General features: G+C 35.5%; 1 protein-coding gene across 2 annotated transcripts; it reads right to left on the bottom strand.

Annotated features, from left to right (window-relative positions):
- Nucleotides 1-210: 210 nt before the first annotated feature.
- Nucleotides 211-14263, bottom strand: mtf2 (metal response element binding transcription factor 2). 2 transcript variants are annotated; one of them, XM_028472770.1, is made up of 15 exons: nucleotides 14051-14263; nucleotides 11507-11717; nucleotides 11280-11361; nucleotides 9711-9842; nucleotides 9512-9612; nucleotides 9214-9398; nucleotides 9011-9106; nucleotides 6406-6474; nucleotides 6209-6332; nucleotides 5029-5096; nucleotides 4784-4954; nucleotides 3997-4120; nucleotides 3733-3791; nucleotides 3545-3640; nucleotides 211-707 (listed from the first exon to the last, which is right to left on the bottom strand). In XM_028472770.1, exons 1-15 carry the CDS (start codon nucleotides 14053-14055, stop codon nucleotides 335-337), a joined length of 1896 nt encoding a protein of 631 aa, XP_028328571.1. In that variant the 5' UTR covers nucleotides 14056-14263; the 3' UTR covers nucleotides 211-334. The 2 variants fall into 2 exon arrangements, with proteins under 2 accessions (XP_028328571.1, XP_028328572.1); XM_028472771.1 differs by having other exon boundaries at nucleotides 9711-9821.
- Between the last annotated feature and the right edge of the window lie 1661 nt (nucleotides 14264-15924).

Here is a 15924-nt window from a genome sequence, read left to right as displayed (position 1 = left end):
TTCTTTGATTAAAAATATTTTTATTTTATCTTTGAAATGTTTTATTTTTTATTGAATGATAAACACAAATGTACTACCCAGGATATGACCCAAATAAAAATAGATAACCAATCAAAAAAAAAAAACATTTTCTATCAATGAAAAAATGTTCAAACGCAATTATTTGGGTCTCTCTTTTTTTTTTTTTTTGCATTTGAACACTTTTTTCTTTGATTGAAAATGTATTTTTTTAAATTCACGTGATTTTTCTTGTTTCTTTGTTTTTATTGAATAATAAAGACAAATCTACCTCCATATTATCACAGCAGTGAATTCACACGCAGCGTCGATGACTTTACGACGGAGTGACTCCTTCCCACTCGACCAGGTACTGCACCTTCCCGTCCAAGGTGACCCGTCGAGCAAGGATTTTGTATTTTTCGCCGCACGCCAATCGCCCCGCCGCTCCAAAGTAGCTGCTGATGGAGCTTTTGAGGTGGAAGAGCTGGCTGTTGGGGTCCATGCCGTGCACTATGTCGGCAGAGTGAAGCCCCGGGAGGCTGCCCAGCACCTCCTCTGGCACCTCTGAGTCCGTGTGGCTCCGGGTTGGGATCTCCGTTTTGGGAGGCTGCAGAACCCGTCGCGGTCTCCCACGTTTCCTTTTCATCGGTGGAGGGGAGGAGGCGGGCATGATGTGGACCGCTCGGGTTCTGTTGGAACTACAGAGGCTGGAGAGGAAATGAGAACTTTTTTAAAACAAATTAATCAAAACTGCAAAAAGAGATTACAACAGTTTAAAAGTTGAGGTTCAGATTTTCTTTTTGTTTGGATAGTTTGGATGAATTAGACACAAGGTGTAAAAATCTGTTTATAAAAGTGGGAAAATATATCGCGAAATTAAAACGTCACAAGATGCATCGTTGAGGGTACGAGTTGTGTCGCGAGAGGGTGGTGGTCAAATAAAACAGAAAAGAACAAGTAAATGGTAACTAACTGTGATTCAAGTACAAATATAAAAAACAAGTGGTATGTTTATCAAACAGTCAAATTACATTTTTCAAAAAAGTTTAACTTTTGCTTCTACAACAGATTCTGATAAGTTCTTAAATTCTTTAAAAAGCTTTGACTGCGACTTTTTCTTACACCCTTTGAAAAATCCCCATGATCTATTACACACCAGATTGTTATAGTTTGTTTTTTTATTTTTTATATTCCTATTGATTTGAAAAGAAGTATGTAACTTTGTTAAAGTCAAACAAGAAGACAGTCATCAACATCCTCCGCCAGATTGGTTGTCATCATAACTCACAACCTTTTCCAAAATGTCCTAAATCTAAGAAATGAGATGTATACGTAAGAAAATATCATCACATCAGAATATAAAATTATTAACCATCTTAAACGGTTTCTAAGAAAAGCTGTCCATTTTGAAAATGCATCAAACAGAGTAAAATAAAAGGCACTAGAGCAATAACTCTGAAAAAAATAATTACGCACTTCTCATTTTCTAACTCCATCAAGGTAATGATACCGTGAAGCCATACACAGAATTTGGTTATCATATCTTAAACAATTTCTGAGATTTTGAAGATGCCTCAGAGTAAAAAAAACAAAAAACAAAAAGGGCAATAACTCGGGGAAAAAATAATTGTATGCTTCTCATTTTCAAACTCCATCAAGGTATTTAACAATTTCTGAGAAAAGTTTAACTCGGACGGACATACGCACGGACGGAGCTCAAACCTACAGTATATCCCCCTTCACACTTTGTTTCGGGGAATAAAAATAACATGGATAAAGTCTTAACTGCATTTCATTCAGTGTTTTTTTTGTTTCCAAAAATCCCGCATTACATCCGTTTAGGGCTGTCCCGATACTGCGTTCTTGCGTATTGACCGATGCTGATCCGAAACGCTATCAGTGCATATTATCATACATACATTTATTACTTATTTTGTAGTGTGGAATGTTAGAAAAGGCTTGATCAAGTGATATTACTTAAACAGAGAACAATGGTCAGCAACAGTGAATATGACTAAAAACCAATAGAATCCAATACTATTTTTCCTCCTGATAGCGGGCCGATATCCGTTATCAATATTGTATCAGTACAACCCGAGTATAGTTATAGTGAGCCCATTATCGTTCATTGTATTGTGAATTCTTCACCGTCCCCTAGTGTGTAATGAAAAGAGACAGAGCGGGAGGTCAGCGCATGATTTACATCAGAATTTTAATACATTTTTTTAATAATTACATACAATAAATAAATTAAATGAATTAAATAAAATAAATACAACATAATATAATAAATAAATAAAATAAAATAAAATAATAAATAAATAAAATAAAATAATAAATAAATAAAATAAAATAATAAATAAATAAAACCTTTGAATACATTACAAATTAACCTGCCTGCGTACACATGCAAAGCAGGAGGAAATATACTGTACCTTATAAAACCAGGTAAAACGCTCACGTTTATTGCATTTAGATACTTTATTTAACACCAATTTCAAGCTTGCTAACCAACATGTCACATAATCTATCATTAACATGAAAATCCTCTCGACTACATGAATAATTTGGCCTTTTCAGAATCAAAATTCCTTTATTAATCCCAGGGGGAAATTTTCTACTGAAATGTTAAAATTTTACCTAAACGCTGAGCTCTGATGTTAATTATATACCGTAATTTCCGGACAATAAGCCGCTACTTTTTCTAACGCTTTGAATCCTGCGGCTTAAACAATGACGTGGCTAAATTGTGGATTTTTCCCGGTTTTATAAACTTCATGCTGCCACAAAATTGAGCTCCGTCACATTAGACCTGGTGGAACAATAAAATTGTTAACATGAAACCGTTTTTGCTTGCACAGAATCATTCTGATCACTCATTTTGTCATGATACACACTGTCATCATAGAACATAGAACTCTGAGGCTGATGGAGACGCTTCTGTAAGGAGGACGAACAGACGGAGCGGCAATCAGAACATCCTGGATACAGGCTGTATCCAGGCTATTCTGATCTCCGCTCCATCTACTGTAAGTCAGCCAGTTTGTAATAGTAGCAAACAACATGAAGTTGCCAAATCACCACGTTGGATTTGTTCAGAAGCGATCACGTCCGCATTCTGACTCAGATTCCGACTCTGTGAGCTGTGAACGCTCCGCGGTAGTTCACGGTAAGAAGAGCGGATGAAGCGGTGTATCAGTCTGGTTCCAGTAAAAAGTGACCATAAAAAGCTGTAAATTAACTGATATGTAAACGTGGGGCAGTGAGGAAGAGACACCATGTAGTAAAGGAAACTTATCAGTTGAAACACGGACACTTCCGTGAAACCTAACTTGAGTACAGCAGCCCGCCGACCGGCCCATTCTGATTGGCCGAGTGGTCTGAAGGGCACCCTCATCAGCCAAAAGGGTGCGGCCTATGTTATGCTGCGGCATGTGTGGATTTTTCTTTATATATAAAAAAAATCACTAAATTATTGTAATGCGGTCAATAAAACTGCGCTTTATTGCCCGGAAATTACGGAAATACACGTTAGCGTTTGTACCTGGATGGTCTTGAAATGCTAGTTGAGGTAGATTCTGAAGTGCTTAGAGCTCCTATGGACTCTACATCTGAAGTCTGGGAGGACAGCAGTGACCTGCTGAAAGAAAAAAAACAAACAAACAATTGGAAATTACGAATATTCAAACAGAAAAACAGAAAAATAACTAATTTTATTGAGCGCTCACTTACTTGATTGGTGCCAAATGCTCGTATGTGTGGGGCTCCAGTGGTGGGGGCTTTCTCATTTCCTGTCAAAGTCACAAATAAAAAGCAGTTTTTCCACATGGCTCCTCACATGCTACACTTCCTTTACATTTAGCCTAGAAGGGCTTTCTGTTTTAACGCTGAATATTAACACACACAAAAACACAACCACAAAACTATGCAACACACCCAGTTCACTCCCACTAAGTGACACAGACGTTAAAGAAAAGAGAAAAAAAAAGCACAGACGTGTGATAAGAGCTCTATGGAACGCTGTGGTTGGGTCAGAGTCTCAGAGGAACGCTTTCTGTTCTTTTTCCTTTTCTTCTTCTTCTTCTTCTTGTCCGTGCCGTTGGTTAAAGTGCTCGGACACCTGAGGGAACACCACCCACAGTATGGGGAATTTTTTATCAATTTTGTGTTTTTGGTGTGATTTTGTGTATCATTCTGTCATTTTTTTAATATTCTTTGTTGGTCTGTGCGTTTTTTGGAGTTTTTTTCTGTTTTTTGTGTAGTTTTGTTGCCTTTTTGCATATTACATAATTTTGTGTATTGTATATTTTATCCTTGTGTGTTATTTTTGTAGACACATTGTGTGTTTTGGAGTATTTTTTGTTGTAATTTTAAGTATTTTTCTGTAATTGTGTATGTTATTATAGAGTCATTTTGTGTATTTACTTTGGGGGCGACATAAAATTAGTCTTAGGGTCACATGTTGCCTCCGGACCGCCAGTTGCATATGCCTGCCCCAGACCATACATCATTTATTAATGTAACAATTACTAAAGCACTCAAAAGATCAAAAATGTGCAAAAGCCTGCTGATTATATTGCTTAGAAGTTACGCTACCTCCAATTAATTTCTTAACTACCAGTGCAGTAGCAGAGCTAATGGTAATTTTCAATCTTTCAACATCTAAATACTGTTTTTATCTCTCATGCTTTCGATTGTGTATAGTGAGTTTAGTGTCAAATGTACAAAATCAGATTCTAATTTTAGGTAAATAACATTTCCCCATTTAAAATCAAAAGTTTACCTCATGCCAGAAAGACCTTTGGTAGATTTGCAGCCCTTAATGGTGATCTCATGCGACGCCTTCTCCATCGTCCTGCCAGCGAGCTCGTCACAGTTTGGGGGCGCAGGAGGGAACCGAATCCTCAGTCCGAACAAGTGTTTCTTTTTCTTCACTTCCTTTCCTGACATGAACCTGGAGGAAATCAAACTTAATTTAAAAAAAAAGCCTGGAGGAAAATAAGTTCATTGAGAGTTAGTTGGACTCACATGCAGCTATTGTTGTTGAGCGCCTCCAGGACTCTGTCGTATCGCTCTGGCCGCGGCGTGTGGGCCAGCTGAAACGTCACAAATATGACAAGTAATAAGTCAATTCATGTGAGAAATTAAAAGTAGATTTAAGGTACATAAACAGCTTAATTGTTAGGGCCCTATAAAATCCAAGTTAACGGAATCGTTAAAAAAACCCACCGTTGACAGAATCGGGATGAAACGCCATCAAACAAAGGACGTTTTTTTAATGGGTAAATGTTTTCGGGAACCACTCGTTAGGTGCACCGCCCGCCCGCCTCCCAACCTGGCCAATTCAAACACCGCCTAAACCACCCAAAACACCGCCTAAACTGCCAAAAAAATTATGCAAATCATCACTGACTCCAAAATACAGAGAATCTTACTTTATTTTTTACATACAATTAATTATGGGTTTTTTATTTATTTTGTTTCCTCACAGGAGTTAAAAACTAATATTTTCTGAAAAAAAATGATTAATATTATTAAAAAACTTAATTTTAAAAAGATTTATGTGGAAAACACGGAATTTGAAAGAAAATAAAAATGAATTTATAGGGCCCTAAATTGTGTCATTAATTGTGTGCTGAATCGTTGCATTAAACAATACGATATACATCGCAATATCAATAATTGTACAAAATTATATGAAATACAATTTTTTTTTTTTACTTGTGAGAATAAGCAAATGAAAACTAATTGTAATTCAAGCATAAACAATGAAAACAAATTGTATGTTTATGAAACTGTCAAATTACATTTTTCGAAAAAGTTCAACTTTTGCTTCTATTCTGGTAAATTATTTTTTAAATAAATTAACCACATACATCTATCAAAGTGCCCAGTATGTTTAATGAAAATAAAGTGTAATCAACTTCCAGCTAAAATGTATTGAGGAGTGAGTCTGATGGTGCGTTCACTGACACCTAGTGACTGGGTGTTTACGTGCTATGTACTGTATATGTTGCAAAATTAAATGGTTTTTTTTCTTTCTAAACAATATGATAAAAAAATTTATTTGGATGCTTTTTGGATTGATACAATAATCATGTGGTGCAATATAGCGGTGAATTGATTTTTTTTCCCATACCCTTAATGCGCACAGCCAGTAAAATAACAGGCAGACGTCATTATGGGAGAAAAATGTTCATTTACTTGCCTCGCCAAGCTGCAGAAGCTCCCAGTTGTCGTTTATATAAACCATGAGGTCCATCTCAGAGTCAAAGTATTTCTTCTTGTGAATCACGCTCAGATTGTAGAGGCTGAGGTGGGCCACATCCTTCCTGGAAAACATTTCAGGTAAAGTAACAGATTTTATTAAAGGCCAAAAGAAAAGCACTGGTGGAGCTTTCTTACCAGCCCAGAGGCAGCCTGGTGATATACTCTGGTCCACTGTTGCACACAGAACAAATAAACACATAAAACCTGCAGAGAAAAACACACACACATTGTGACATCAGTACATGATTTAACAATGTAACATTATTTGATCTCATGGTGACACGAGAATATGAAATGTCAAATTATGAAAAGAGCATTGACGTCAGCATTTAGATTAATGACTAATTTGAGAATTAATACAGGAAAGAACAAAAGGTTATTGTGGTTTTGTTGTCATTTTGTGCATTTTCTTGTCATTTGGGGGATTTTTTGTCATCTTTAAGGGTGTTTTTGGAGTCATTGTGTGTTTATTGTGTGTGCCATTTTCATGTATTCTTGTTGTCATTTGTGTATTTTCTTGTTATTTTCAAAATTTTTGTTGTCAATTTGTGCATTTTGGAGTAATTTTCTGTATTTTTGTTCTTTTGTGCATTTTCTATCATGTGTAATTTTGTTGTCAGTTTGTGTGTTTTTGTCATTTTATGTATTTTCTGTCTATTTGAATTTTTATTGTCAATTTGTGCATTTGAGTCATTGTGTTTTTGTTTTATTTTGTGTGTTCTTGTTGTCACTTTGCATATTCTTTTCTTCTGTTTTCTGTATTTTTGTTGTCCATTTGAGCTTTTTACAGTCATTGTGTGCTATTGCTGTTTTTTGTACGTTGTTATTGTCATTTGTGTATTTTCTTGGAATTTTTGAGTCATTTTCTGTATTTTGTGTATTATTCTGTCATGATGTGTAATTTTGCAGGCATCATGTGCATCTTTGGAATAATTTTGTGTGTGTTTTGTTGTCATTTAGTTTTGTGTGTTTTACGAGTCACTTTGTCTATTTTTTAAACCTTGATGTGTGTTTTTGTTGTTAACGAGAACTTTTCCGGACATTTTGTGCATTTTGCTGCCGTTGTGTGTTTTTAGTTATTATGACTAGTTATTAGTGAGTATTGTGTTGGGCTTCCCATTCCTTCCAACTTAATGAATTAATTTCTTATAAATACATAAAATTACACCGAGGGCCGCATGTGGCCCCCGCGCCCATGACTGGTTTAGGTGAACATGTGCAATCATACAAAGCTGAAAGTACTGTTTATAACTGAAGTTAGAGTGAGACGGAACATTCTAAGCTTCAAAGACAAAATGTGTGCAGAGAATCAAAGGCAGGTGATTGATTAACACCATGTGTTCGTTTTTCTATCCTTCCTTTGTTTGTATGGACTGATCTTTCAGTACTTTTCCTGTTCTCTTAATATACTAAAAATAAACAAATAAAATAAAAATCTGAATCAAAACTGTTTTTTTTCCCCTTAAAGACGCACTTTCACATAGGGGTGTACATTGCCATGAATCCGACGATACGATGCGTGATTTTCATACCACGATACAATAGATCAACCTTGTCTGCAAGATGGATTCTCCTGGTGTTCACAAACACCAGAATCCATCTTGTGCTGCTCCCATCTTTGCCTTTCGAATTGAACCAGTTCGAACCAATCATGAGGCAGTGTTGTGGTTTAGGGCGGGATATCCGGGTGTGACGGAGGCAAAAACGCCAAAGCAAAACTGGCGCATGCGCAGTTGCGGGGAGAGGAACTAGCTGGGCTACCGCTATTAGCATAGCTCCAAATCGAAATAGAAAGATGTCGACGCAGGAAGATGAATGAATGTGGAAGCTCCTATAAACTCAGTTTTAGAAAAATCCAGTATTTCCTTTTTGAAAGAGCAACAGCGAGAGGCGCTTTGTGCATTTTTGGACGGTAAAGACGGCAAAGCGGAGCCTTGTTGTTGTAGCAGCGTCTCTGCGGCGCAAGCCAATGACAACGTCATCATTTGTTACCGTGTGATTGGCACACATCAAACAAATTATGGTGGACAGGCGCTTCGCCCAATCAGCTTCAAGCATTCTGTTCATGTCCCTCCCTGGTTCCAAAAGAATTTGCCAGACACAGACCCAGATCGATGTGGAGAACTCGAGTTAGAGGGGGGGGCTACACATCATGGTTAACAATACAGTATATCCCGATACTAAACAATACGATATACATCACGATATCAATAATTACAAATTTCATCTTTACAAGTACAAAATGATGTGAAATACAATTCATTTAATTTTTTCATACTTGTGAGAACAAATAAATGGTAACTAAATGTAATTCAAGTACCAATATAAAAAACAAGTGGTATGTTTGTTCATCAGACTGTCAAATTACATTTTTAAGTTTATCGTTTGCTTCTACAACAGACTCTGATTGTGTTAAAAAAAACAAAAAAAGTAACCCACACATACAACTATAAAAGTGCCCAGTATGTTTTATGAAAATAAAGTGCAATCAAAATACATACAAAAAATAAAGACCACAAGGTCTGATGTGGTTCATTGACACCTAGAGACTGGGTGTTTACGTGCTATGCATTTTAATGAAAACATTTTTATGTTTTTTTTCATTAAAAAACATTTTTAAAAATCAATTTCAACATTTTTTGGATCGATACGTTAATCGTGCAGTGAAATATTGCAATATTTTGTCACCCATACTTTCACGTGATCATTTCATGATAGAATAAATAATGGGAGTTTGTACCTATCTCCGAAAAGCATGGGCATCTGTAAGCAGTGAAGACAGGTGTCATGGAACCACTGCTGACACTGGTTACACTGCAGCATCTTCAGGTACCAGCTACAAACAAGGAGACGACACATGACCATAATCATTCACAGGTGTGTTATAAATTACTCCACAACGTTATTGTTCATTGTGATGAAAATATCTGCTGCGTTACTCACTCTCCCGGACCGGCACAGTAGCAGTAGCAGTGCTGAATGTTGGTCTTGTGGCCCTGGTCCCACACCAGCTCGTTCAGGGCGTATGGAAGCGACAGGTGGACCTCCATGGGCTCCTGTTTCTGCTCTGCTTGCTGCTCCTGCACAAAAAAGGGCTTTGCTGGCCGTCCTCTTTTGTGACTTCCTCTCTGAAGATCAAAAAAGGCACAAAGAATAAGTTTTCTCCACTAAATGAAGGATATTCAGTTTCTATAGAATCGGCTACAGGATGTAATAGTTAAACTGAAAACAAAGCCTGTACCTTAAGAATAGGAGAGAGTTCACATTCTGAGCAAAGCCACTTGTCATCAGAATCGATGACAGCAGCATCAATCATCGGGGTGTGACACAGCTGATGATAGCCTAATGGATGATGAGCACATTTATAGAATATTAAAACTCACATGTAGAAACAGAGTAAACGGTTGGATGTGATGTCAGCATCCATCACTGATTGGTACCTTGTCCACATTTGTCACAAATGACAATCTCATTGGGTTCCTCTGAGGTTTCATCCTGACATATGGAGCACACGATGTCATCGTCGTCATCGTCTTCATCATCTTCGTCCCCTGAATTGGACATCAATATTTCTGATTTAATGACATTAAATTATCATTAACACACGTCAGTTTTTATGTGACACATAAGCATTACTAACATTACATTTGTGTATTCAGATAAAAACAACAATCTACTGTATTGCAGCTGCAGACTTCTACTCTCACTGGCTATGCCCTATGATCCTTAAATTGATGAACTACAATAATAAATCAAATGTATTTATTCACAATATTGATATACTGGTGCAATAGCACACAGTGTCAACATATGGCTTCACTCATAACAATGCAACACATAATAGCCAATTAAGGAGGCAAGTTCAACATTTTAGTCAAAGTATTTCAATTTGTCGTATTTTGTTGTAAAATGTGAGTGACTGCCCTCTATTGGTTGAACCACAGCTATTACAAGTGAATTTTACTATTGCCTGAGAATTAGATTCTGTGACGTTTTCTGGACCATCGTGTGTCACAAATAAGCACAGTTAGCCCCGCCCTTTTTATAAAAACTATCACCTGTGGATTCTGCAATCTGTGGTGAGTAGGTTGGATTGAGAGAATTGTAAATAGAGAGCTATAGTGAGTATTGAGTAGCTAGTTAGCACAGCATAGATTGTTCATTGGAGATTTTATAGTATAGACCGGGGGTGTCTTAACAGCTCATGGAGCCACGTCCATAATCAAGACATTTTTTTTCAATTTCCCCCCTACCAGGAGATCAGCATAAACCAGTTCACTCGTGCTTTCTGCTGACCTGCCACTAGGAGGGAAATTAAAAAACTGCCATGATTATGGGCTCTACTACTAATCCTCATGCACACAACACTACACACACTATCACTGACGTTCCAGCCTGTTAATGGCTCAGCAGAGGCTGGAACGCTGCTTACACACACACACACACACAGGAAGACGCACATGCGACAAGAACAGACGGGAATACACACAAGATGTGTCTGTAAATACACAAAACTTGATAAACCCTCTGATTAGCACAGAATATGCTATTTATATAAGCACAGAGTCAAAAACTTCACCGCTAAAGAGAGCAGTTCTTCATTAGAACTGTGCTCAATGCTCGCTGAGGGCTGTGATTAGAGGAAACCCTCCTCCCTCATCTCAGCTTTTATGGGGGGGGAGGCAACAGTGAAAGTTGATGACGCAGGGGAATCTTAAAGAAGCCGTTTCAATCAATAGCAAAATTAACTTGTAAAAGCCAGCGTTCAACCCTTAGAGGCCAGTATATCTGACATTTTACAACTAAATATGCAAAATGAAAATACTTTTAAGTCAAAATACTTTTGACTGAGATCAATAAACAGCACTACTTAATACCCAAATACATATGTATTCAGCAGAAAACAGTGGGTTTGGGGTTTAGCTACTACTTAAGGTTACTTTTAAAAGCTGTTGAAAATGTAGCGGTAAAACACATACCGATAATATATTTCCCTATATTCTACATACCAGTTTGAATGTCCTTCCAAAGCACCCACGACTTTGAACGATCTTCAAAAACCACAAAGCATCGCTGCTTATCCCGATCAATCTGGAAATATAAACCACAATAACACACATTCAGTCATTTCTCAATAGACTGCATGATGAAAACTAACAAAAAAAACTGAGATCAAATGTATTCCATCAATGAGCAACTAAAGGAAATCGTGTTCCTTTGTTGACACGTCACTAACCCTTGCAACTGTCCCCAAGTAGAACAATCCATCTGACCAGCGAGCGAGGACGTCCTGTCCTTCTGTGAACCTGTCAGCCATCATCAAGTCCTCTTCATAGTCCCCCTGTCCAGACAGGCTGAGGGGGGACAGAGACACGTCCCTCTCCCTCTGCTGCCTCTGGGGAGGACTTCTGTGATGGGCGGACAGGTGATCTAAAGCTCCCGAGTCTCTGAGGGTGGAGGAGACATACACAAATTAGAATAATTTGTTTAATAAACAAAAAGTACCTACTTACAGAAGTGTCTTATCTGAATTATAATAAAAAGGAACAAAAATGGAAGAATAAATACAATTTTAGCCAGGAAACTAACAAATTGACAGCATATAATCAGAAACATTACAATCTGGCAATAATTTTGACACAAATTAAAATTCAAAGTGAAGACAGTTTGAAAACATGCATAATTAACACAATAAGCCACAAATATCTTGAGTTTTTTTATGGGAGTATTTGAAAAATGCTGAAGTATTTCAGAAAAAAAGTGAGTTGTAGAAAATATTATGTAATAATGTAATAATGAGCACAAGTTAAGCACCGTCATATCTAATTAAAACAGCTCTGTGCTTTTAAACATTTCACACATTTTCCTACAAATATCTGTTGTTTCACTGTGTATAAACTTTTTGGGTTAATTTTATCCATTGCTTTTTTTTTTAAAATAACTGAGATGCATGATGGGATTTAAAGCCCAAAGCCGTTACAAAATGTCTTTGGATAAAAGTTGTTGTTTGAGTAAATGTTTACGAATAAAAAAAGCATCAAAACAACAAAATGGACATGTTGGAATGCTTTTAAATGTTATATTGAAGCTTTTTATATTTTTTATAAGTGTATTGAGATGACTTTGTTGTAATTTGTGCTATACAAATAAAGTTGAATTGAATTGAATACGAATCTGGGTAGACACAAAAAAAGAATGTAAAGTTTAACTTTAATGCAACATTATGTACCGTAACTTATTTATTTATTTTTTGCTTAATATTTAATTTGTTCATAAAGTTTTTTCTGTAATTTTGGCACAATTTAATCTTTCTGTATCACATTTATTAAATTGTAATGAATTACTCTATTCTTTATCCAGGTTGAGTTTTTTTAAATTAAAATCTATGAATTGTTTTAATAAATAATCTCACATTTACCATCATATTGCACATTTAATGCTGTTAAGGGATTTATTTATCATAAGGTTCAATCATACATCTTTTTCTAAGATCATTGATAGATAGATTCTCTTATATAATATCACACGTCATTTTTTCAGTAAAAAGATTTTCAAATTATTTCCTGTTGGAGTTTTTATGATTTTATAGTATTTTTATTCTATTGTACACACAACAGCTGAAATGGCCCAGAATGAGTTGGAGGTGTCTTACAAATTTAGAAAGACCTTAAAACAACAATAACAGTTCTTAAGTGTTGTGATTGGATAGTAAAGATTATCGCAATATTATTTCCTTATTGTAAATCCTATATATATATATATATATATATATATATATATATATAATATTGTGGTTGTGGCTCCCCTATTGGCTATAGAGTGAAAAATAACGATTTTTTAAATTATTATTATTATTTTTTTTAAGGAAAACGTATAGACATTTAATTATGAAAATGTACTATCTTCTTTGTATCTAAAAGAAATCTTTTGAAGAAAAAAGTTTGAAAATTATATTTAATTAAATAAAAATTTTAGGTTGTTTTTTTAATGCATTTTTTCACATTTCGAAAGTGCTCTGTTGTTGTAAACAATCAGGATTTTATACCTAAATTCTCAATGTGTTTTTTAAAATTGAAATCTTTTATTTCTGGTCCGATTTTAAATATTGTCACAAAAAATTACAATATTTTTTGCATCGATATTTTCCCCCCACCTCATTGTTTTATTATTTGTTTTAACATTGAAAAGTTTTGACTTTCAATAATTTCTTGTGTTTTTTTTTAACCACATTTTTATGAATTTGTACAACAAATGACAGTTTTTGTATGTAATTACTGCCTGTAGAATTATATGGGAGGCAATCCTGGTAAAAAGCCAATGATGCTCCACTGGACACAAACATGTCATTCTCCTTACAATTAAATTAGTGTTTAATTGGTAATTAACCAAAATACGTGTACTGCAAGTGTGTGCACAAAATACCACGCGATTTGCACCTAATTACACGTCTAAATCCCGTTCAAAAACGAGGTAATAACATTCTATGTGGAAATATTTAGTGCTACTAAAAGACCATAAATGAAATAGAGCTTGTTCGTGTTAACGGGTCGGGGATGTCTTTGTTCCGTTATTGAGTCTAGAGCTGGGCTATTACCAACCAGGAGATTAAACTGGGACAAATTAAAGTAACGCAATGCGCTAAAGGGTATTGAAAATGTTTTAAATAAGAGTGTTCCAGCCGTGCTGACAGAGCACAAAGCCCCGGAGCAGTGCCGCAGAGCCCCGGCAAGGTCGCTGACCGTCGGACCCCCACGGGAGGAGAGCCCGATGACAACAATACCTCATTCGGTCACCTCCGCTGCTACACGCCGCCTGGCCTGGGAGAAAAAAAAAACTAAAACAAAACACCGAAGACTGGAGCACAGCCGCCGTTTCCCTATCTGTATCGGATTTATGTCGAAAAGACGTAATCCAAAGTTGAGGAGTTGCCGCCTTCTTCAGAAAATAACAAACGGTTCATTTTCCCCGAGCATGTTCGCCATTTTGGTTTCCCGCTGATGGTGGAGCGGTGCATTATGGGAGAAACCCGCTGCTGCCTCACCTCGGTTTTTTTCCTACATTTCAAAATGTAGGCAGAGCCATATAAACAGCACTATTATTATTAATGTAGGATCTATTCTGATCTATCCCACATTTTATTTTGATTTAGTTATTATTACTTTGTTTTTTTTTATTATATAACTTTTGATTTTAATTATTTGATTTGATTTTCGAACATGAACACATAGTTGGCCTATTCCCGACAGTTAAAAAAAAAAACAACTAGGAAAAGTAAAATAATGATAAGAAATTATTGAGTCATAATTATGAGATAGTATCTATAATTATGACTTATTTTATTAATTTTTTAATTTTAATTTTTTACTTTTCCTTGTTGTTGTTTTACTGGTGGGAATGGGCTACATACAGCAGTGTATTTACCACGATGAAAATAATAATGATAATAATAATCTTTTTTTTTTTTTTTTTTTTAAATCAAACAAACCAAAGTGAGAATAAATGGTTACAAAATCCTGCATGTGAAGCCTGTACATGTTTGAAAAGGAGTAGGAGGAAGTATAAACTTATATCATATGATCCTACCCCTTGTAATATCTAATAATATACTTTATTTCTATACAATAATCTTCTTATATAATATATACCTATTTGCACTATAAAAAGAGACTTAATTCATTGATATATATCTATATAATTATACAATTCATGTGATCCATTCATCTGTCCAAACATAAACATACATGAGTATATAGTATATACTGTAAATACACACTTATTTATTATTTTTTCCCTTTAACACCTATGCTTCAAGAAGATACATTTTATGTATTTATGTTTAAACTACTTTAAATTTATTATTTTAATTTTGTCCTCCTATTTTTATTTTAAATATCAGTTTGCTGTGTGTTTCATTTTTATTCTGTGTATTTTATTTATTTTACTTTTAATTTCTTGTATTTGTTTGTTTATTTATACGTGTCTACATATATATATCTATGGGTATATGGGTGTCTATACCACATACCCATATATATACGATAATAAGTATAATGTGTTCACGTTATACTTATTTTTTGGCCATAAATTAGTGTTTAGTGGCCACGAAAATGAATTTAATTTGCACAATGTAAGGTACTTTTTTGTCCATTATTCCGGCATAGTTAATTCGTGTGGTGTTTTTTTTTTTAACTGTCATTTATCTATCTATCTATCTATCTATCTATCTATCTATCTATCTATCTATCTATCTATCTATCTATAAAGCAAGGAATATCTGTCTATTCCTTAAATATCTCTGCGGATCAGGATCAGATTAACCTGAGACTTTCAACATGGCTGCTGCCTGGTTCAAAGGTGTGCGACGTCGGATTTGTTTGGACTGCAATGAAAACGTTCATAAATGATTTCATAAAATTATCTTAAATGTAGCTTTGCAAAACAGCTCAGTGTTGGCAGGTAGTCATGATAACTCATAAGTTGAAAGCTGCGTAGAATTTACAGGAGTGACTGCACAAAGGGCTTTTAAAAACTACTAAAGTGGGTCTAATATCCTAAAAAAAAACTGTAAATAATGAGCAGCAGGTGTCCTCAGTGAGCAACATTTGTAACTAAGGTGAGTAATAATAATAATAGTAAATTGCGTGTGTGCGTGTG

This window comes from Gouania willdenowi, chromosome 17 (genome assembly GCF_900634775.1).
Source record: "Gouania willdenowi chromosome 17, fGouWil2.1, whole genome shotgun sequence".
NCBI lineage: Eukaryota > Metazoa > Chordata > Actinopteri > Blenniiformes > Gobiesocidae > Gouania > Gouania willdenowi.
The sequence above is the reverse complement of the archived record's forward strand: the minus strand, read 5'-3'. Positions and strand labels throughout refer to the sequence as shown.